Raw genomic sequence first — 21,835 nt, 5'->3', positions numbered from 1 at the left:
GGGAGGGCCGAGCCAACTCACAAACAGTGAGAGAGTAGTCAAAACTCGGAGGAGAGCCATGACAAATCAATGCATTTTTAAAGATATGTGGTTACGGTCGAGTATGATTTCATTTCATAATTTAATTCAAATTGTTTTCACACCTATCATAGTCAAATTAATAGTTAAAACATGTATTTTTTAAAGAGCCGTTCGAGAGCAAAAAGAGCCGGCTCTTTTTAGTGAGCTGAGCCATACGAGCCGGCTCACGAAAAAGAGCCGGAATGCCCATCACTACGAGCTGCCGCTCATTAATAGCCTGACAGGGAATGTAGCCTAGACCTAGACTTATAACATAAGGCTATTTATTGTGTTAATCCTTGATCAATAAATGGTGGCGTGTAGACTTATGGATACTTTGTACCGTAGCCTACAGACAAGGATGACTATAAGTGAGTACCAATTTAAAAACAATCTAATCTAAAATCGACTGATAGCCTACTTCTTGCTGCTGTGGCCCATACAAAAGGTTTTTCAATATGGTTTCTCACATGGAAGTTAAAGAATAAAAGCGGCATAGAATAAAAGCGGTTTCCCTCAACACGGTTTGGCTACAGATTACAGTCAGGTAGTAGGCTATAGGTCGACTAAAGCCTGCATTAATTAGACTGGGAATTGTGGCATTGTAGACGCTGGTTAAAACTCGCTCTAAACGGCAGACAACCAGTTGCACACCAAAACGTAGCCACAAATAGGCCTACATTTGATTTATAAGCCGAGACGTTCGAACAACCTAGTAATTCAGCATGAGGCCAAGTGTTTGCGACTAATGTGTTGAGTGAATGTTATTAGCCTATATTCTTATATACCGAAGTGTAAATGCAAGCTATTCAATTGACACATTAATTTGGTTCTTTTTGGTTTCCAGGATTTCTCTTAATTTGTCTTCTGTTATTTTTTGGAGTAGGCCTAGGCCAAATCTTTTTTTATGGGTGAGTTCAATAACATGTAATTATAGGCTATTGTAAATGTGTATTATATTGTTCTTTGTCCAAGTAAGTCACACTGCATAGTCTGCTTTAATATACCGTAGGTTCGTTTTTCGAATGAGGAATTAAATGAATTAGCCTAGCTGTTTTTCAGTCTGTTCAACAATAGTAGTCCAGCTGCGCATGTGCGTGAACCCGTTTAACTTTTTCCCCCCATTATAGATACCCTCATACATTTCTACCAGATTAATCTTCATATTACAGGGGGTATTCCAGATAGAGGGTTTAACAAACTCAGCCTAACCCTGAACTCTGAGTTAGGCCCTACTCTAAAATGGGAAACTCCGAAAACTCGGTTCCAGAAAAGCTGATTTGAATTTGTTAACTCAACTCGGAGTTCATATTCGACATTCGTCTCACATTCGGAAAACGCTACTTTGCAGCGTCGAGTTAGGGACCGGGTGAAAATTACCCATACAATTTTGAAAAATGATTACTTTTATAATATTTTTATGGATATAAAAACCAAACTGTCACCAGATTATTCTAATAATGTCTGGCCTACTTCCACACCCTTTATTTTTTCAATAAAGTTTTGAATAAAATTCCAATTAATCTCATACACACCAGATTATTCTAATAATGTGGCCTACTTCCACACCCTTTACTTTTTCAATAATGTTTTTTAAACATGATAGAAAATAGCATGAAATCTTCACTAATCTCAATAACTTTTCCAGATTTGTGTCTAAAAATCTCAAATATACACCAGATTATTCTAATAATGTCTGGCCTACTTCCACACCCTTTACTTTAGTACTTTTACTACTAAAGGGTGTGGAAGTAGGCCAGACATTATTAGAATAATCTGGTGTATATTTGAGATTTATTGACACAAATTTGAAAAAGATAGAGATTAGTGAATATTTCATGCTATTTTCAGAGATTAGCGATTTTCTATCATTTTTTAAAAACATTATTGAAAAATTAAAGGGTGTGGAAGTAGGCCAGACATTATTATAATAATCTGGTGTGTATTTGAGATTTTTTGAAACAAGTTTGAAAAATATATTGAGATTAGCGAGGATTTCATGCTATTTTCAGAGATTAGCGATTAATTGGAATTTTATTCAAAACTTTATTGGAAAAGTAAAGGGTGTGGAAGTAGGCCAGACATTATTAAAATAATCTGGTGTGTATTTGAGATTTTTAGACACAAGTTTGAAAAAGATATTGAAATTAGCAAGGATTTCATGCTATTTTCAGAGATTAGCGATTTTATATCATTTTTTAAAAACATAATTGAAAAAGTAAAGGGTGTGGAAGTAGGCCAGACATTATTAGAATAATCTGGTGTATATTTGAGATTTTTTGACACAAATTTGAAAAAGATATTGAGATTAGCAAGGATTTCATGCTATTTTCAGAGATTAGCGATTTTCTATCATTTAAAAAAAAGTTTTATTGAAAAAGTAAAGGGTGTGGAAGTAGGCCAGACATTATTAGAATAATATGGTGTATATTTGAGATTTTTTGACACAAATTTGAAAAAGATATTGAGATTAGTGAAGATTTCATGCTATTTTCAGAGATTAGCGATTTTCTATCATTCCTTTAAAAACATTATTGAAAAATTAAAGGCTGTGGAAGTATACCAGACATTTTTGGAATACTCTGCTGTTTGTTTGAGGTTTTATAGTAATAAAATCATTATAAAAGTCATTTTTCAATATTGTATGGGTAATTTTCACCCGGTCCCTAACTCGACGCTGCAAAGTAGCGTCTTCTGAATGTGAGACGAATGTCGAATATGAAACTAACTTCACCTCGGTTACGTCAACTCTGAGTTAAGTGCGGACATGAGAACTATTAAAAAGCCAACATCAATGGAGCTCCAATACTACATTACATTACATTTAGTCATTTAGCAGACGCTCTTATCCAGAGCGACTTACAGTAAGTACAGGGACATTCCCCCCGAGGCAAGTAGGGTGAAGTGCCTTGCCCAAGGACACAACGTCAATTTGGCACAGCCGGGAATCGAACTGGCAACCTTCAGATTACTAGCCCGACTCCCTCACCGCTCAGCTGACTCCCACAATACTAGGATCCACCATGGCACCTGGCGACACCTGCGTTGTCCTACTTCACCACACTTGAAAGATTTAAGTTCTTTGTGTCTATTCCAATATATAATGATGGTATTCAATGAAACAAGTCTGTGTTCTAGAAAGAGTGGTCTGGAGTCGCAGAGGTACGATAATATCAGCTTTAATGCAGCAGTTGGAAATCAACATACAGAGCTCTGGGGTTGTCTACGTTTCCCTACCTGCAACAGAGTTTGGGTTGGTTCACAAAGTCCAACTCACCATCTGTCCCTGCCCCAGCATATATTATACAGTGCAGTAAAACAAAAAACACAAGGTTGAGCTTGTTCTCCTGTGCAGCAGGGAGTTGTTCTTGCCTACGCGTCCCACCTGCTCGGGTGCCTGGTACCTGGCCTAGGGCATGGTCAGATGGCTGAGCGGTTAGGGAGTTGGGCTATTAATCAGAAGGTTGTTGGTTCGATTCCTGGCCGTGACAAATGACTGTGTCCTTGGGCAAGGCACTTCACCCTACTTGCCTCGGGGAGAATGTCCCTGTACTGTACGCTCTGGATAAGAGCGTCTGCTAAATGACTAAATGTAATGTAATGTGCCGTCTCCACCCGGTTTCAAGGTTGTTTCTCAAAATGAAGAGATAGAGACACAAAATACAGCCTTTTTCCCACCCTCGAAACACACTGTGGTCGAGTGTGGGACATACTAGTAACTATTCTTTAGTTACTAATAGTTACTAGTAACTAATCCAATAGTTACTAGTATCTATAGTATCAATTGGATTAGTTACTAGTAACTAAAGAATAGTTACTAGTATCTAATGAATAGTTACTAGTAAAACTGGAATAGATACTAGTAACTAATCCAGTAGTTACTAGTAAGAATCTGTTTGGAGATATCCTAAGTTTGGAGATATCTTCATTCAAATGTTCTAATGAATAAACATGAGGCAGACAACTACATGCTATCCTTGTCCGGCCCACTCGCAATGGAAGCTGTTTTTTTCTCATCGCGGTCAGAATTATATAGCCTGCAGACGACAAGCCTCAAAATTAAACAATGTTCGCGGGATGCTGAACGCGTTCTTCACACGCTGCGTGCTATATTTGGGTGTGCTCAAGCCTTCGGCGAGAGCACAACCTTTGTTCTCTCACATATATATTATTGTGAGAATGCTCACTATTGCTTTTCAACTTCTCAGTTCTTCCGCCGTTTTTTGGCCTTTATCTCGTTCTGCATACTTTAACCGATTCCTACAACTTTTGTATCAAAACGTTCAGCTCCTTCAGGAGATGATGGCTATGACTTTTGGTATTTCTCACTTTTATACTTTTTAAGACATTAAGGTTTTTGTGCAAATTATTCTCCCATTAAAAGTAATGGTAAATCCTTTCAAATCATTAAAAAGCTTCCTCCTCTTTCAAACGTAACTACTTCAGCTTACTTTCAGCTAGAGACACCATTCAACCTTTAAAATGTTCACAAGACATTCAGCTATTCCCAAATGATTCAGCTTTTTCAAATGTTCAGCCAATTTTGAATTATGACAGTTTGAAATACATTAAAATGTTTGCTCCTTCTTGATTTTTATGAATGAGTTTATGATGAATTTATGATGAATCTTTTTCTGATATTCAACTAATTTGTCAAACAAATTCCTCTAACGTTCATATAGTTTAACTTACAGAAACAAATTATACCTTAAAATGTAGGAAAAATTGTCCTCTTTCAGCCAATGTAACTACTAAAGAGCTCACATTTACAGATTTTCAGCTATGAGCCTTGAAGCGAGAGCAGCCTTTCAAATTCTCTCACTAACTTCAATGGAGAGGTGAGTAAAATCAGTCAGAGAAAGCAAGAAGGAACAAGATTTTGAAACTGCCGATAGAGTCGTATTTCTGACCGCACAGACATATAAAGGACATCTCTGGTTTCGGCAGAGTCTTGGGTCTCGGAAAATATCCTTATATTTTGGATTGGACGTATAGTTTTGCGTCTAGGTCAACTTGTTTGAGGTGTGGATGCTAGGTAAATGTTCGTTTTTCTCTCTGCCTAGCTCGTTAGCTATCCCAGCTGCGCCATCACCGTGGCAACCAAACAAACAAGCACCAGGAAAGCAAAAGGAACACGTTTTGGAAACTGCAGGTAGAGTCGTATTTCTGACTGCACAGACATATAAAGAATATCTCTGGTTTCGGCAGAGTCTTGGGTCTCGGAAAATATCCTTATATTTTGGATTGGACGTATAGTTTTGCGTCTAGGTCAACTTGTTTGAGGTGTGGATGCTAGGTAAATGTTCGTTTTTCTCTCTGCCTAGCTCGTTAGCTATCACAGCTGCGCCATCACCGTGGCAACCAAACAAACAAGCACCAGGAAAGCAAAAGGAACACGTTTTTGAAACTGCAGGTAGAGTCGTATTTCTGACTGCAGACATATAAAGAATATATCTGGTTTCGGCAGAGTCTTGGGTCTCGGAAAATATCCTTATATTTTGGATTGGACGTACAGTTTTGCGTCTAGGTTATCTTGTTTGAGGTGTGGATTCTAGCTACATTTCTCTTATTCTCTGCCCTCAGCGCGTTAGCAATCATAGCTGCACCATCACCGTAACGACAGACACGCACCACTCAGTCTCTCACACAGGTGATTGGTACGTTTACTTGACCATGAGAAACACGATTACTAGCAATTGTCGGTTTATGCCAATAATACGATTACTCCGTTTACATGTGTAATTAGTTATGCGATTACTCAATAAACACGTCTACATGATTCTTTTTTATTAATCGTTGTATGCTCCACGGACAAAACTTGCACCATCATCCTTCTGCAACAAAGTGTCGCCGTGTCTTCCTGTATCGGCCCTACTGTTGTATGTTTCATTCCATCAACACATTGAATCCAACTAAGAAAGCCGAGTAAACGCATAGGCTACATCTGCTACTGCTAATACTATCCCAACTATAATTTAATCTGTTAAAACGATAATATTCTTGTTAGACTAGCTAGCCTACTTCTTCTGTTTACCAGTTCAGCTTTCAGCTTCTCCCACATTGTAGGCTATTTTAGCTCTTAGCTTTGTTAAGATGATGCAGTTCAGCTTCCACACTGCCTCTTTTGTGTGACTCACACATTTTTGAAATTCATTTCAGCTTGCGGGTATTTTCTCATTTCTCACTTTTATACTTTTTAAAATATTAAGGGTTTTGTGCAAATTATTCTCCCTTTAAAAGTAATGGTAAATCCTTTCAAATCATTGTTGGAATGCTGCTCCAGCCCCTTTCAAAAATACCTTTCGGTTGCTTTGAAGCTTCAGCTTATAACTTTCTACTAAATTTTCACTATTTTCAGCTTTTTTAGCATGGTCAGCTATCCCCATTCAGGTTTTCAGCATTCTCACTGCTGTTTCGCAGGAACAGCCGTTTCTAGTTAGTTATGCGATTACTCAATAAACACGTCTACATGATTCTTTTTTATTAATCGTTGTATGCTCCACGGACAAAACTTGCACCATCATCCTTCTGCAACAAAGTGTCGCTGTGTCTTCCTGTATCGGCCCTACTGCTGTATGTTTCATTCCATCAACACATTGAATCCAACTAAGAAAGCCGAGTAAACGCATAGGCTACATCTGCTACTGCTAATACTATCCCAACTATAATTTAATCTGTTAAAACGATAATATTCTTGTTACGACTAGCTAGCCTACTTCTTCTGTTTAACAGTTCAGCTTTCAGCTTCTCCCACATTGTAGGCTATTTTAGCTCTTAGCTTTGTTAAGATGATGCAGTTCAGCTTCCACACTGCCTCTTTTGTGTGACTCACACATTTTTGAAATTCATTTCAGCTTGCGGGTATTTTCTCATTTCTCACTTTTATACTTTTTAAAATATTAAGGTTTTTGTGCAAATTATTCTCCCTTTAAAAGTAATGGTAAATCCTTTCAAATCATTGTTGGAATGCTGCTCCAGTCCCTTTCAAAAATACCTTTCGGTTGCTTTGAAGCTTCAGCTTATAACTTTCTACTAAATTTTCACTATTTTCAGCTTTTTTAGCATGGTCAGCTATCCCCATTCAGGTTTTCAGCATTCTCACTGCTGTTTCGCAGGAACAGCCGTTTCTAGTTATATCAACTTCTTAGTTCTTCCGCAGTTTTTTGGCCTTTAACTCGTTCTGCATACTTTAACCGATTCCTACAACTTTTGTATCAAAACGTTCAGCTCCTTCAGGAGATGATGGCTATGACTTTTGGTATTTCTCACTTTTATACTTTTTAAGACATTAAGTTTTTGTGCAAATTATTCTCCCATTAAAAGTAATGGTAAATCCTTTCAAATCATTAAAAAGCTTCCTCCTCTTTCAAACGTAACTACTTCAGCTTACTTTCAGCTAGAGACACCATTCAACCTTTAAAATGTTCACAAGACATTCAGCTATTCCCAAATGATTCAGCTTTTTCAAATGTTCAGCCAATTTTGAATTATGACAGTTTGAAATACATTAAAATGTTTGCTCCTTCTTGATTTTTATGAATGAGCAGCAAGCTGGCTGCTCTTTTTCTGATATTCAACTAATTTGTCAAACAAATTCCTCTAAGTTCATATAGTTTAACTTACAGAAACAAGTTATACCTTAAAATGTAGGAAAAATTGTCCTCTTTCAGCCAATGTAACTACTAAAGAGCTCAGATTTTCAGCTATGAGCCTTGAAGCGAGAGCAGCCTTTCAAATTCTCTCACTAACTTCAATGGAGAGGTGAGTAAAATCAGTCAGAGAAAGCAAGAAGGAACAAGATTTTGAAACTGCCGATAGAGTCGTATTTCTGACCGCACAGACATATAAAGGACATCTCTGGTTTCGGCAGAGTCTTGGGTCTCGGAAAATATCCTTATATTTTGGATTGGACGTATAGTTTTGCGTCTAGGTCAACTTGTTTGAGGTGTGGATGCTAGGTAAATGTTCGTTTTTCTCTCTGCCTAGCTCGTTAGCTATCCCAGCTGCGCCATCACCGTGGCAACCAAACAAACAAGCACCAGGAAAGCAAAAGGAACACGTTTTTGAAACTGCAGGTAGAGTCGTATTTCTGACTGCACAGACATATAAAGAATATCTCTGGTTTCGGCAGAGTCTTGGGTCTCGGAAAATATCCTTATATTTTGGATTGGACGTGCAGTTTTGCGTCTAGGTTACTCATTGCATTCATTCATTAATAAAGAACCCCCTTTGAAGATTATTCTACGACGTTACCCGGCAGTAGTAGATATCTTCAGCAGCTAATTTGCATATTCCAATAGCCAATAACTTGTCATGCAACACCATAACCATATATTGGCCCTTATTGTTAGAACTAAGCTAAATGCAAGTTCCATTGTGTAGTCGTTGCCATGGTGATTGTTTTTTATAGGTCTCAAGGGATAAAAATGTCACTTTGTGAGGTTATTTAACATTAATATGAGTTCCCCTAGCCTGCCTTTGGTTCCCCAGTGGCTAGACATTTTGATAAGTATAAACCAAGCCCTGGTATTCTATGTAGATAACATTAGCGCTCGACAGCTAGCTAGCAAGCTAGTTTAAGTCATATAACCTGCGGGGATCTCTAATACAAGGTCTATTTGGCTAACCATATTACCATTGTATGGGTAATGTTATTCTAAAAGCGAAATCCAAACGTTACCTGATGGCATACGAGGGTCTGAGAAGGCGTCGCTGGGCTCTCTAATTGACATCGAGTGCGTGGTGATGAGAGCTCGGAGTTCTGAAAGACTAGCAACAAGTTCTTCCATTGTCTCCATCGATAAAATGCCTTCGAGTCTTCTTAAATTCACCAGTGATGAATCAATAGGCATCAATTGTGCGTGGCGTGTTGCCTTGTTGGAAAGCTCTAATTCTTTACATTTTCGTTGAATTTGTTCAACAACACGTGTGTGCCATTTCTGAAATCGGTTCGCGTCGATATGTTCTCTGTAGTGTTGTCTTCTGTGAGGTGTGGTCTTCAGCAGCTAATTTGCATGTTAACTAGATATCTTCAGCAGCTAATTTGCATGTTAACTAGATATCTTCAGCAGCTAATTTGCATGTTAACTAGATATCTTCAAATGCTAATTTGCATGTTAACTAGATATCTTCAGAAGCTAATTTGCATGTTAACTAGATATCTTCATAAGCTAATTTGCATGTTAACTAGATATCTTGTTGGCAATAGTTACTAGTAACTAAAGAATAGTTACTAGTATCTAATGAAAGTTACTAGTAAAACGGGAATAGATACTAATAACTATTGGATTAGTTACTAGTAACTAAAGAATAGTTACTAGTATCTAATGAAAGTTACTAGTAAAACGGGAATAGATACTAGTAACTAATACTAGTAACTAATAGTTACTAGTATCTATTCCCGTTTTACTAGTAACTTTCATCTTTAATAAAATAGCATGTTCAATGTTATATTAAATATAAAAACATACTACAAACAGGTAATACATATTTTGCTTATAGGCTATACGCTTGTGATTTGTAGCCTCGACGTCACCTTGGTTTTAATCATATTCGACATGATACAAAGTAAATATCAATTGGTGCCTATTTAAACTTGTAGTAGCAGTTTCCCCCAACAGAATGCTTTTCATCAAAGGATGATGATCATGATTAAGATGACGAAGAGACATTGACTGCTGCCGCAGAAATGGATGCAGAGAATGGTAGCTACTGGTAGTTCTCTCTAGCCTGGTCCTAACTAGACTTTCGTACATTTCATTTGTACAGAGAGTCTGGCCTCGCTCCATTGACAAGCGTTGACTTCCTTGTAGGCGGGTACTCTGTTGAAGTTTAAAACTATTGGATCTGCCGAGAGCCACTCTGATCTGCCATAACCAATCGCTAGCGTTTGACAATTCCTTCACCACTACTGTAACAGAGCTAGCTGCCGTAGCTGGAAAATCAAACTGTTCCCAAACCCCGTGGGGAGGAGGGCCACAACATCATGGCCACCAACAAAACTCAGCAAAACTTGTTCTTGCTCCGGCTTTAGTTTATAGATATTCGGCAGTGTTGCCACAACGGACCGAATGGCTTCGCTCGCATCTTTCTCCGCTGCCATTACGGAACTACAACACAAACTAGCGCACGACATCAACGTCATCGTTCTCAGCCACTCCCTCTGTTCGCTGATTGGCCGGTTGAAAATCAACCTGAAAAATCTGACTTAGGTATCGAATGACCAGAGCTAGTACAGAAGCTAAATCAAAATTGAGCGTAAGTACGTAGGGCAGAGCCAGGCTAAGTTCTCTCCCCATGTACTTTTATTTACAGGCTTGTGTAAAGCCTGATTTGCGCTCCCCCCCCCCGGGAGCGCAAATCTGAGAGACGCCTCCCCGCCCCGCCTCGGCGCCCTCTGCTGGTGGTGCGGGACGGTTAATTAATGGCCGCACTTTGAATTTGGCGCCCCTCTCTTCATGGCGCCCTAGGCGGCTGCATAGTTCGCCTATAGCAAACGCCGGCCCTGAGAATAATGAATATAAAAAACGATTTGCACATTCTGATCCTGTTGAACAGAGCATGGATATGGATACAGTGAGATGTTCATGTAATGGCAGGTGAATTCTGCATGTGGAACTGTGAAATGTAATGCAATCTCATGTATTCCCAGTTACAAGTAAATTAGTTGTACAAACTGCACCTCATGAAGAAAGTGCCAAAAACTGACCAAGAGATGGTGTAGGCCTACTTAGGGTTGAAGAATAAAGGGTAATCTTGAAAAAGATTTACCGGAACACCAGTTACAGGAGGATGCATGGTCACAGGTGATGTCAATTGTAGGAACAATAGCCTATATGAATATTAATTGTTGAGTTTGTATTTTGACCAAAAGATGGTGTACTTAGGGCAGAATAATAAAGGCTGATCTTGTAAGGCTATCAACCTGCCCCCACCTCTCATATGGTAAAATATGGAGTTACTGGATGGAGTCTCAACTTGATGGCTCTCACACATCTTTGTGTAACTTACTGTAGCATTGCAAGTGATGTTGATAAGTAAGGGTCAAGATTGTGGTGTGATTAGTTGTTCTTGGGTATAAAAGGAATTATTTGATTCTTGATCTCCTGAGACCTTCTCCTCAGCTCTGGCTTGTCCTACTCCTTCTTCCTCACCTCTTGCTTTCTATCTCTGGTTTACACAAATCATGGTAGAGTGGTAAGAGTTAACCTTCATTGATCTACAAAATCTACAATGTGTGCCAAAATAATATATCCTGACAAGCCATGCTGATCAATTTGATCTATAAGGCCAGCATGCGATCTCTGACACGACTAATGTCTTCCATCATCTACCGAATCTAGGTGTCCCTATCTGCCTTCGATCTTGTGCAGCTGCGTTGGTCTGAAGATAACCACGCCCCTCTCGTTTGCATTTGAGACTGGAAATAAATACAGCACAGAAATAAATGTGGTGCTCGGAAATATATGTGGCGTTAGGAAATAAAAGTCTCAAAAAATAAATAAATGTGGCATTAGGAAATAAAAGTCCCATGAAATAAATAAATGTTGTTTTTTCAAAAACGTCATTTTGAAATAAAAATGTACTCCACCTTCCTTTCCTTCACTTTCCTTTAAAAATTTACTCCACCTTCCTTTCCTCCGCCCACTACCACACCCAAGTTAGCAGCGCATATCCATTGGGCCACGTCCGATAAAGCGTCTTTAAAAGACGCGCGGATACGCACACACTCACCCCGGATGTTGTATGATCAGTGCTGCTGCCACCCTCCACCATCCCCTTCTCCCCCATGCTGTCTGTATGTTCTTTCCACCTGGGGGATTATATCTCTATTGCTCCCTGCCTCATATGTCAAGTATGGATGTGTTGCATCGAGGAGGCAGGGAGCGCTTCCCTTAGATCATCCACTCCGCCAAAGTTAAATCTACATGTCCATATCATGTAACAATAAATGCTCAAATCTAATACGTGATTGTCTTGACTGAAATGTATTTATTTATTGATGTCGGTAAATGGATTCAGCTATATAATTATATAATGCTATATTTATATATTTATTGCCATCTTTTTTTTATTTCAGAATTTATTTCATAGCCATATTTATTTATGTATGTATTTATCAATTTATTTACCTATTTATTTTATTTTTAGACTGCAAGTAATGATGTCCCAACTCATCAGATACAAACTTTGAGGATAAATGTGAGAAACTTGAAAAACGTTCAAACACGAACGGGTGTTTGAACGTTTTTCAAGTTTGCAGTGGGTGCAGGGATGTCAGATGAGATGTGTACTGTGGCTTCTGGAGATCGGAATAAGTTACATTTATGTTTTATACAAATAATGAACAAAAAACACGATGCTCCATCTCTTCAAACAAAACCAAAAAGTAAATGAATGAATGTCAAAGTAACTGCTTACTCCTAGTTGTCTTTTCAAAGGTACTACTGTCCACAACAGTCTTCTAACGTCCCACGGTAAGAGAATGTCCTCTGTCACATTCCCCAAAGAATGTGTCACACACTGTGCTGGTATTTGCTTTTTAGTGTGTCTCATATGACAGTTGGAATTACCACATTTACATTACAACGCTACATGTTTTTACTAATCCAGTTAAACTGGGTTTCTATCCCCTGGTACTTTAAGTATACACAAATCTGGTCCAGCAAGTTGTTAAATCTGTGTGTATTCCAATTGAATCATCTCAATTCTGATTCAGTGAGACGTCCAGCAAGTGTCATAAGAGTGCATCACAGATTGTCTTGAAGGAAGGGTAAGCCTGTTCCTTACCGCCCCTGGGATTTGAATCAAATACACCACATTTCTTCATTGGCGATTTGAATAAAAGAGTGATGACTAAATTGAAAATCTAAACATTTTAAAATGTCAGACAGGACCATACAAGTCAAGCTAGGATAATGGAACCAAAGTAAGTAGCTGTCATAACCCCTCAACTTCAATATTCAAATATTTCAGACGTTTTAAAGGTGTGTCTTTGTTCCCTGCAGACGACCAGATGTGTTGACCATCACCCCATGGCTGGCACCTATAGTCTGGGAGGGGACCTTCGACATGGCTATTATTAAAGAGTCTTTCAAGTTTTACAATGGGATCATAGCAACCACTGTGTTTGCAGTTGCCAAGTAAGTGATCTCCATTTTCCTGTGGTTATAGGTTGTAAACTCGTCTACGCCTATGATCTTCTTAGTGCTTTCAATTGTTTCTTTCATGCGCTCACTGCATGTGCACTCTAGGTAGACAAGACTATTTGGGTGTGCTTTGCCTTCGGCAAGGGCACAACCTTTGTTCTCTCACATATATATTATTGGGTGTGCTTTGCCTTCGGCAAGGGCACAACCTTTGTTCTCTCACATATATATTATTATATATATAAATTATATTATATTATTTTTATTCTTTTTGCCCCCCTAAAACTCAGTCAATATTTGGCCTACATAGACAACCTAGGTGTCAAAAGTTTCGTCTTGGTAGCGATTGAGTTGCTTCTATTGGGATTTACGTTCCGTTGCATGGTTTAAGTGGAAATTAAGTTTTTGTGGCGAAAAGTGAAGCTAACGGTGGCTAACTTGCTAGCCACAGTCAATGACGCTACTTACGTCAACATTAGTTTAGCAGCTCGTTAACTTCTGGGAGATAGCTAAGCTAACTGCTTTACTGCAAGGCAGCTGCAGAAACGCCACAAGCAAAGAGGCCAGGGTGATAACTATTTACTAATTTTACTTTGTGATATGACACACAATTGTGACGTGTAATGTACAATATAAGCTGATTTTATTAAGGAAGTACATCTACTTTCGGAAACAGTAGTCTACTATGTCACTGAAGTATTAGCATCATGACATTAGCCTCTGTTGCCCGGGCAACACATACTACAGTGGTCTATGATGCATCTGTTTTCAATCGTTAAAATAAACATTCCTCACAAATACATTTTCGTTGTAGGATTTATTATGACATTACATTACAAGTAAACGATTTGTGGGTGAAATTATAATTACCTGTGGTTTCAAACCAGTGTTGCTCACTGCAACGCTAGCCTACGCGAGACACTACAAAAACATCTACACAGCTGTAGGAAGTCAAACGGCGACAGAACATGTTCGGCACTCCCCTTACTTAAACCAAAAGTCTATCTAACTACTAACCTTAACTTCATTGCCACAGCCTAAACTTTGTCAATCTGTTCATGAAAACAATTAATTTCAGCCTAAACCGTACAACGGAACGTTAAATCCAATTCAACCAACGCAATCGCTACCAAGACGAACACAGCAGTAGTCTAGTACTGTACCGTAGTAGTACAATTTACCGGGGCAGCTCTCCACACAGGGCTATATCGCACTTGGCGTTGTTACTGACAACAATCGCTACCAGTGAGCTTTTTATGAAAGCGATTTTCCACTAAATAAATGACAAGCTTATTTACGTTTTTGGGGGCATATTTTCAGTTAGCAGATGGTACTGTTTGAATCGCGATTCCATCTTCTACTGCCGGTAACGTCATAGAATAATCTTCAAAGGGGGTTCTTTATTCGTGAATGAATGCAATATGAGTAGGCTAAATTCCTTAAAATATCACGAGAAGGGAAAAACTTAAAAGGACGTTTAAGTCATAGAGATTAGGTCAATTTTTACACCGGTCTGCCAAATGTATTCGTTTTGATTCAACGATGAGGCTGCCTCTTGCAGGGGAAATTAGAAGCCATCTATTTCATTCTACACTTCACTCGTATTTTCAGTTGTAAGTGAGCAAAAAAAAAAGCTTTTAAATCTATGTAATCTTTATAAATAATAAGTATGCATTTTTATATAAAATATACAGAAATATCAGTTGTAAAAATGTAATTCAAAAATGGACCCCTGTGCAACCAACGCAAGCAAGCACACCCTACAATTTCCCCAGAAATTGTACCCTCTCTAGTTTTACGTGCTACTTGTCCATGTAATATAGGGTTACTTTTTAGCAACCCCTCAGTTGAAATCCTCCATATTTTCTCTCATGTGTATGGTATGGTTATAAGAATGACTGTCAGGGTGTTTCAGAAAGTTGACTTTTCCATATTTTCCATACTGTAGTTCATGATATTGTTCTATATCAATGCTAAAACTCTGAGCATGCCTTACACACCAAGTCTGGATTACAAAGTATTTATCACAACAGTACAGCTTTTACAATGTAACATTCCACAACACACTGTGTAAAACAAATGTCTTTGTACCGTATCTACATTAAAGTTACTATTCATTTTCCTTTCTCTTCATTCAGATACACTCGTTACCTGCAAGACTTCTTGGAGACAGCAGAAAAGCACTACATGGTGTGAAATAAGTTATGATCCGAGTTATATAAAGGATAATAACATAACATAATAATAAACAATGTCTTTGGAACATCCATACTGCTTATTTGAAACAGTAAAATGAAAAGGCTTCTCGGTGAACAACCACCACTGTGAGACTCAAGCCTCTGGCTCTGTTTTCAGGTGGGACTGAACGTCCACTTCTATGTTTTCACCGACCAGCCGGCCGCTGTGCCCAATGTGACTCTAGCAGCAGGCAGACAAATCAGCATCATCAAAGTACCCAAATTCAGTCGCTGGCAGGAGATCTCCATGAGAAGGATGGAGTTCATCCAGGTGGCTATTGAGGAGCGGATTCGCCACGAGGCAGACTACCTCTTCTGCGTGGATGTAGACATGAAGTTCCATAGCCATGTTGGGGCCGAGATCCTGGGGAAGCTGGTAAGGCTCAGACATGAGTGAGATATGTCAAAATAAGTTGCTTTGGATAAACAAATTCGGCAAAATGAATACATGTAAAAACATATTTGATACTGTAATTACCTTTACTTTGTGAGATCTGAACTTGCTGCTTAAGTCGTTTACTGAATCAATGTGTGGTTAAATCCTCGATGACAAATGTTAATATACTCCCCCTGAACGGAACAGGTGTTTCGGATTCATATTAATTGGAGTTTTCTCATCCGCAGGTGAGCTGTTGCCTACATTAATGGCTGGGATTCTGTTAATAATAATCCGTGGGTCGACCCACGGATTATTATTACCTAGGCTAAAACTACAACGGTGTGAAGAATAAACATGGCGTGTGCTTGCATGCAACCAATGTCCAGCTCGCCAAAACCAGAATCCCAGCCGTTAGTGTAGGCAACAGCTCACCTGTGGATGAGAAAACCCCAATTAATATGATTCCGAAACACCTGCTCCGTTCAGGACGCCCACTTGAAGGCGGGTTTTAGCCCTTTACATTAACATATTGAAATCCATCTACCCATTCTGTAAGGTAGTGTTAATACTCCTGCAGGTCAAATTGGTCTTTAGTTTGAGGATCTGGAGGTAAAAAGATTTGCTTTCCATAAACTGAAATCTGAAGCATCAACCAGTTTTGATGGGTCTGAATGAATGCAGGTCCAGACTAGGGGCAATGGAAATGGATAGGCTGTTGAAGCGTGGTTTGTCATTAACACATTCCCAATACAGCAGGGAGTGTCTGCTCCAGGGAGTATCTGCACATGGTAGAGAGATAGAGTTAATAGGTCCTGGTCGGATTTATTCATGGTTTCAGCATTGAGCAGGAAGAGGAGTGATATATAAACAGGCTTCATGATCTGTCTATGAAATTTAGTTTGTGGATCGGCAGGTGTGATTCATTTATTTGTCTACACATCTCAGTGAAAAATGCTTAATGATAATAACAAAATGTCATAATATTCACAAATGGTAGGAAATGGTAGTGGAGGTAGTGTAGAAATCTGAAACCAGATTTTTTATGGAGTTTAATACAGTGGACATCATTTGTAGTCATTCAGCCATGATTTTAGTTTTTTTAAGCCTACCATTACTGTAGCTGGTGGGTTAGGGTTTCTGGAAACTTTCCAGAAACTTTCCATGGGAAGTTTAAGTTTTTCCCCATTGCTTTGGCTCATTTCACGAAACAGAAATGACATTCTCAAAATAACACGTGCAAACCTCCAAACCACTGGGCACTTGTTCACAAACGATTGGAATTTGTCATTCCTTTAATCAAATTGCAATTGTATTAGCACATCCTCGTAAATGACAAGTGCAATTGCCTACAGTTTGCACAAATTTCAAATGATTTAGCACATCTTTGAAATGGTTAAGTACAATTGCCTTCAGTTAGGCCAATTACCAATTGAATATATCTTGCTGGTCTAAACTGACTGTTGCTTCTCAGTCAAGTGGTTATTCGCTGCAAAACATATTGGCATAATTTCCTTGTGTACATCATCACCTGCACAATAGTTCACTCCACTGTCAAAATCTTTCAGGCACATAATACCATGAAAAACATCATGGTATATACTGTAATATGGATCTCTTGGATCAACTGGTTACAGTCATTGTCAGGTGCAACTAGAAGTTTACTAAACAAGGGGACACATCCGATCACCAATCACACAATAAGTTTAGTTAGCTGACAGGAGCTATCCAGGAGTATAAATGCTTCCATCAAATATATAGAGCTTGTCCCAGGCCAGCTCGGGGGCAACATCACCGTGTGTGCTGCCATTTCAGAGAATGGTGTAGTCACCCACATTCCCAGTCTTGGCCCGTACAATACCCAGAAGCACCTGGTGTTCTTGGACCACCTGCACCGATCTTATCCCTCTACATGAGAGGGGTTTGGTAGGGCCTCGCTTACATTTGTCATTGTGTGGGACAATGTAAGCTTCCACTGTGGCCCATTCATCAGGGTTCACTGCCTATCCAAGAATGCTTATGGTGCTCTTATCACCTTACTCCCCATTCCTCAATCCTATCGAGGAGTTTTTTTCTGCATGTAGGTGGAGGGTCTATGAACATTGGGCTCAAAACCAGAGGTCCCTGCTCCAGGCAAATGGATGCTGCTTGTGAAGATGTCACAGCAGATCAGTGTAGAGGATGGTTGCGGCATGCACAATGATTCTTCCCCTGTTGCATCGCAAGGGAGAACATCAGATGTAATGTCGATGAAATCTATGGCCAGACAGAAAGGAGCGTGAGGATGAGCAGGAGAGTGAGGACGACAACTAGTGAAACTCCAGCTTTGCTTTACTTTCTTACTGTATGTGTTGGTAGTGTAGGTTATACATAATGTTAGTTTTGATGTGCTTATTGTATGACATTATATTGTGCTGTACACGTTTCATGTTACAGTAACCACAATGTATGGCAATTACAGTAACAATTTCCAAAGCCGTGTGAGTGCAATATGTGATGTGAAACCTTGTAGGCTACTCTTGAATTACTGTAATCTTTTTTCTGTTTGATACATTTACATTTTATATTTATTCATTTAGCAAGAGAGAACTATTCTTCCAAGAGAGAACTTTACGAAAGTGCATAAGGTCAATGATCATAAACAATGAGGTAGCCCCAAAAACATTGTGGGTAGCCAAAACATGAAGCATACATTGTGAAAAGCAAATAAGTGCCAATGGGAAGAAACATAGTTCTTGAAGGTGGAGGTGGGGAGGTGATTCCACCATTGGGCGGCCAGACAGGAGAAGCGCTTGGGTTGGGAGCGGGCGCTCTTGAGAGGTGGGACCACCAGACAGTTTTCAGAAGAAGATGAGGATGAGGAGCGGGGTAACATGGGAGCGTCTGGGTAGATTGAAGACACATAGTATTCTGGAAAGAAAACATCTACTACAGTAACTGTAGCACAGTGCACATGAGGGATATTTTTAAGGTCCACTGCCATACTGAAAAAACATCTAATAATTTTGACCTGCAGTGTTTACACAATGCCAAAGGGACTTTTCATTTTGGGGGCACTGACTATTTGTATGAGAAAAGGATTTAGTTTTGACTGATGAGTTGTCTGTTTTAGGAGAAAGATGACCCTTTGCAGGTGTGCCATGGTGTTTTGCTGAACCATCTAGGTTATTTTGGCAAATGTATTTAAAGCTTTGAGAATGTCCTCTTTTTTCTCGAGAGATGAGCCAAAGCAATCGAGAAGGAAAGTTTCATTTTGGGGGCACTGACTATTTATATGAGAAAATGATTTGGTTTTGAAGCATGAGTTAACTGTTTTGGGTGAGATATGACCTTTTGAAGGTGATTTATGTATTTGTGCTGAACCATATAGGCTATTTTGCCAAATGCACTTAGAGCTTTGAGAATGTCATTTCTGTTTCAAGAATTGAGCCAAAGCAATGGAGAAAAACTGTAAGACAGGGAATTTACGGGAATTAATGGGAAATGTTGGGTAATTTATACGAACCGTATCATATACAAGCATAAAACATTTTGTTTCGTCATTAAACATTTAAACATTATTAAACAACTGAAATGCATGCAAACTAATACAAAATATAAATTGTGATTAGAACTTTAATTGATTATTTTGTTGATCAACAATAAAGCATGTATGGGGAGTGGCCTCAATAGCCCTGCAGTAAGTAGTGTGCTGTGTGAATGTGATTGAGGAATACGCAGGGCTGAAATTCAACTGAATTTCTATGAAATCTGGTTGTTTAAACCATGATTATGCTGCACAATGTGTTTTTTTCTAACTACATTTAAGTTCCCTGTTAAAGGCTAACTTGCAATTTTGCACAGTCCCAGTTTATTCACATTAATTCCCAAAAATGTCCATATATTCCTGTTAATTCCCATGGAAAGTTTCTATCTTAGAAGATTCCTGGAATTTTGCAACCCTGATCTGGACTACATAAAGTCATGAGGTTATGAAGAACAATACCTCCCTAAAAATACACCATGTGCATTAAACAAAAATGCCCCAGTATTTAGAATCCATTTTTCACACAGACTCTTTCCAATTGATCTCTAGGTGGGAGTTCTAAACCCCTGGCTGCACCAGAGCGCCCGGGATAACTTCAGCTACGAGCGACGACTCATCTCCAAAGCTTACATCCCATATGGACAGGGGGACTACTACTACGCAGGGGGCTTCTTCGGAGGACATGTGGAGGATGTCTACAAACTGGTCACAACTTGCCGCAAGAACCTAGAAGCTGACAAATTGGTGGAGGTTGAGGCTAAGTGGCAAGAAGAGAGCCATGTCAACCGTTACATGCTGCTGAACAAGCCCACCAAGGTCCTCTCCCCAGAGTACCTTTGGGATGAGGAACTGGGGTCTGGAGGCTCAGAGATCAAGATTATCCGATACGCCACCGTCCGTAAGAACATGAAGGAAGTTAGGGAGAATATCTGAGATTTACATTTAGTCATTTAGCAGACGCTCTTATCCAGAGCGACTTACAGTAAGTACAGGGACATTCCCCTGAGGCAAGTAGGGTGAAGGGCCTTGCCCAAGGACACAACGTCAGTTGGCATGGCCGGGAATCGAACTGGCAACCTTTGGATTACTATCCCGATTCCCTCACCGCTCAGCCACCTGACTCCCCGCAGAGCTGCATGCAACGGTTTCTTTGCTTTCATTGTTTTTTGTTTCTGTTTTTTTTTATACATTCAAATACTGGTATTTGTTTTATTGTGTGGTACTGTACTGGGGGGCATTATTATTATTTTAAAAATAAAATAATAATAAAAATGTGTTTTGGCTAGTAACTGTTCATGTATTTGCCTGAATGAAGTTATTGCTTTGTCTTGTGATATATATTGGGAGATCCCAAGGCTCACACATGTTAACATGTCATGTTAACCAAATTGATGCGGCCGCCATATTAGATTTTATTGACAGGTGTAAAAACCAAGCCTCACAAAAGTTATCAAATAGAGTATTGATCTTTGAAACTGTCCTGTAGAGCCAAATCTAAATCAGCGGGTAGCTGCCAAAAAGAAAGTTGGGTCGTATCTCAGCAAAGTTGGATGTATTGATGGGTTAATAATGTTTAATAATGTAGAAAATGTTTTGTCCGTCTCTTCATAAACAGAGTGACTAAGTTCAGTTGAGTTCTATCAATCTGCAGATTGGGAGAGAAAACCAGGGCCCAAGAATGTAAACATAGATGGTGACAGTCAGGCAGTAATTACATTGCAACAGTCTCACAGAAAGAGATTCACTGCTCCCAGCACATGACAACTCTCAGACTAGAGAGTTCATAGTTGGAGCTCTCCTTGTAGTCATGACAAGGGACGTTTAGCCAGTACTTTCTCCAGCCCCCGAACATCTATTAACCCTGACACATAGCCACAATCTACTCTTATTAATAGCAAGCTTACATGAGAACATACTAACTAGTATCCAATGACTAGTTTTATTGATTAGTGAATAATGTAAGCACACAGGAAATCCCAATTTCTTCCACATTATTTACGCAAAAACTTGATAAATGTCCTCAGAACCCTATTCTGAGGATGTCCAAAATGTGTTTTGACCTGTCATTTGACCTGCTTGGCCCTTTCATTGCTGCTTGCAGCTCTATTTGATCATTACATTGTCTGATAATGTTTCATGAAAATAACATTTGATATTGAGTATAATTTTATACTGTATCTTATATTAAAATGTAAATAAACCTTTCTTCCGTTATTGTTTGACTTATGTCACAGTTTCCAGGCCACCGGAACACTAAATTGGTGTATGAATAAAAGAGAAAGAAAAAACGAAGCCATCATAGAGATCTAGTGCACATGACAGGATCTGAGACATCTTACCTTGGTAGAAAAACCAACAAGGCCATTGTGTATGTAATAAACCTGACCTAAACTGGTAGACTGCTCAGTAGACTACACCATTTTACATAAAGGGTTAAGAGGCTCTCCTGAAAAAAGGCTTTAATACGGGTAGTCATTGGATGAGATCA

General features: G+C 39.1%; 1 protein-coding gene and 1 long non-coding RNA gene across 5 annotated transcripts; one reads left to right on the top strand and one right to left on the bottom strand.

Moving 5' to 3' along the window:
• The first annotated feature begins 295 nt into the window (after nucleotides 1-295).
• Nucleotides 296-21,552, top strand: LOC134011260 (histo-blood group ABO system transferase-like). 4 transcript variants are annotated; one of them, XM_062450842.1, is made up of 9 exons: nucleotides 296-431; nucleotides 908-971; nucleotides 12,501-12,536; nucleotides 12,779-12,832; nucleotides 12,954-12,988; nucleotides 13,068-13,202; nucleotides 15,347-15,398; nucleotides 15,564-15,821; nucleotides 19,897-21,552. In XM_062450842.1, exons 5-9 carry the CDS (start codon nucleotides 12,978-12,980, stop codon nucleotides 20,278-20,280), a joined length of 840 nt encoding a protein of 279 aa, XP_062306826.1. In that variant the 5' UTR covers nucleotides 296-431; nucleotides 908-971; nucleotides 12,501-12,536; nucleotides 12,779-12,832; nucleotides 12,954-12,977; the 3' UTR covers nucleotides 20,281-21,552. The 4 variants fall into 4 exon arrangements, with proteins under 4 accessions (XP_062306826.1, XP_062306800.1, XP_062306819.1 ...); XM_062450816.1 differs by having other exon boundaries at nucleotides 12,950-12,988; XM_062450825.1 differs by lacking the exon at nucleotides 908-971 and having other exon boundaries at nucleotides 325-431; nucleotides 12,950-12,988.
• Nucleotides 15,115-19,902, bottom strand: LOC134011289 (uncharacterized). The gene is made up of 2 exons (XR_009928405.1): nucleotides 19,602-19,902; nucleotides 15,115-16,636 (listed from the first exon to the last, which is right to left on the bottom strand). It is a non-coding gene; the product is annotated as an uncharacterized LOC134011289 (long non-coding RNA).
• Nucleotides 21,553-21,835: the final 283 nt, after the last annotated feature.

This window comes from Osmerus eperlanus, chromosome 2 (genome assembly GCF_963692335.1).
Source record: "Osmerus eperlanus chromosome 2, fOsmEpe2.1, whole genome shotgun sequence".
In the NCBI taxonomy this organism is placed as follows: Eukaryota; Metazoa; Chordata; class Actinopteri; order Osmeriformes; family Osmeridae; genus Osmerus; species Osmerus eperlanus.
This window is presented reverse-complemented; position numbering and strand designations above follow the sequence as displayed.

Coding starts and splice junctions, on each gene's coding strand:
- LOC134011260 (XM_062450816.1), top strand. CDS start 371: ATGGTGGCGTGTAGACTTATGGATACTTTGTACCGTAGCCTACAGACA. Junction 972..12,500: donor GGCCAAATCTTTTTTTATGG/GTGAGTTCAATA, acceptor GTCTTTTCAAAG/GTACTACTGTCCACAACAGT. Junction 12,833..12,949: donor CAGATTGTCTTGAAGGAAGG/GTAAGCCTGTTC, acceptor TTAAAATGTCAG/ACAGGACCATACAAGTCAAG.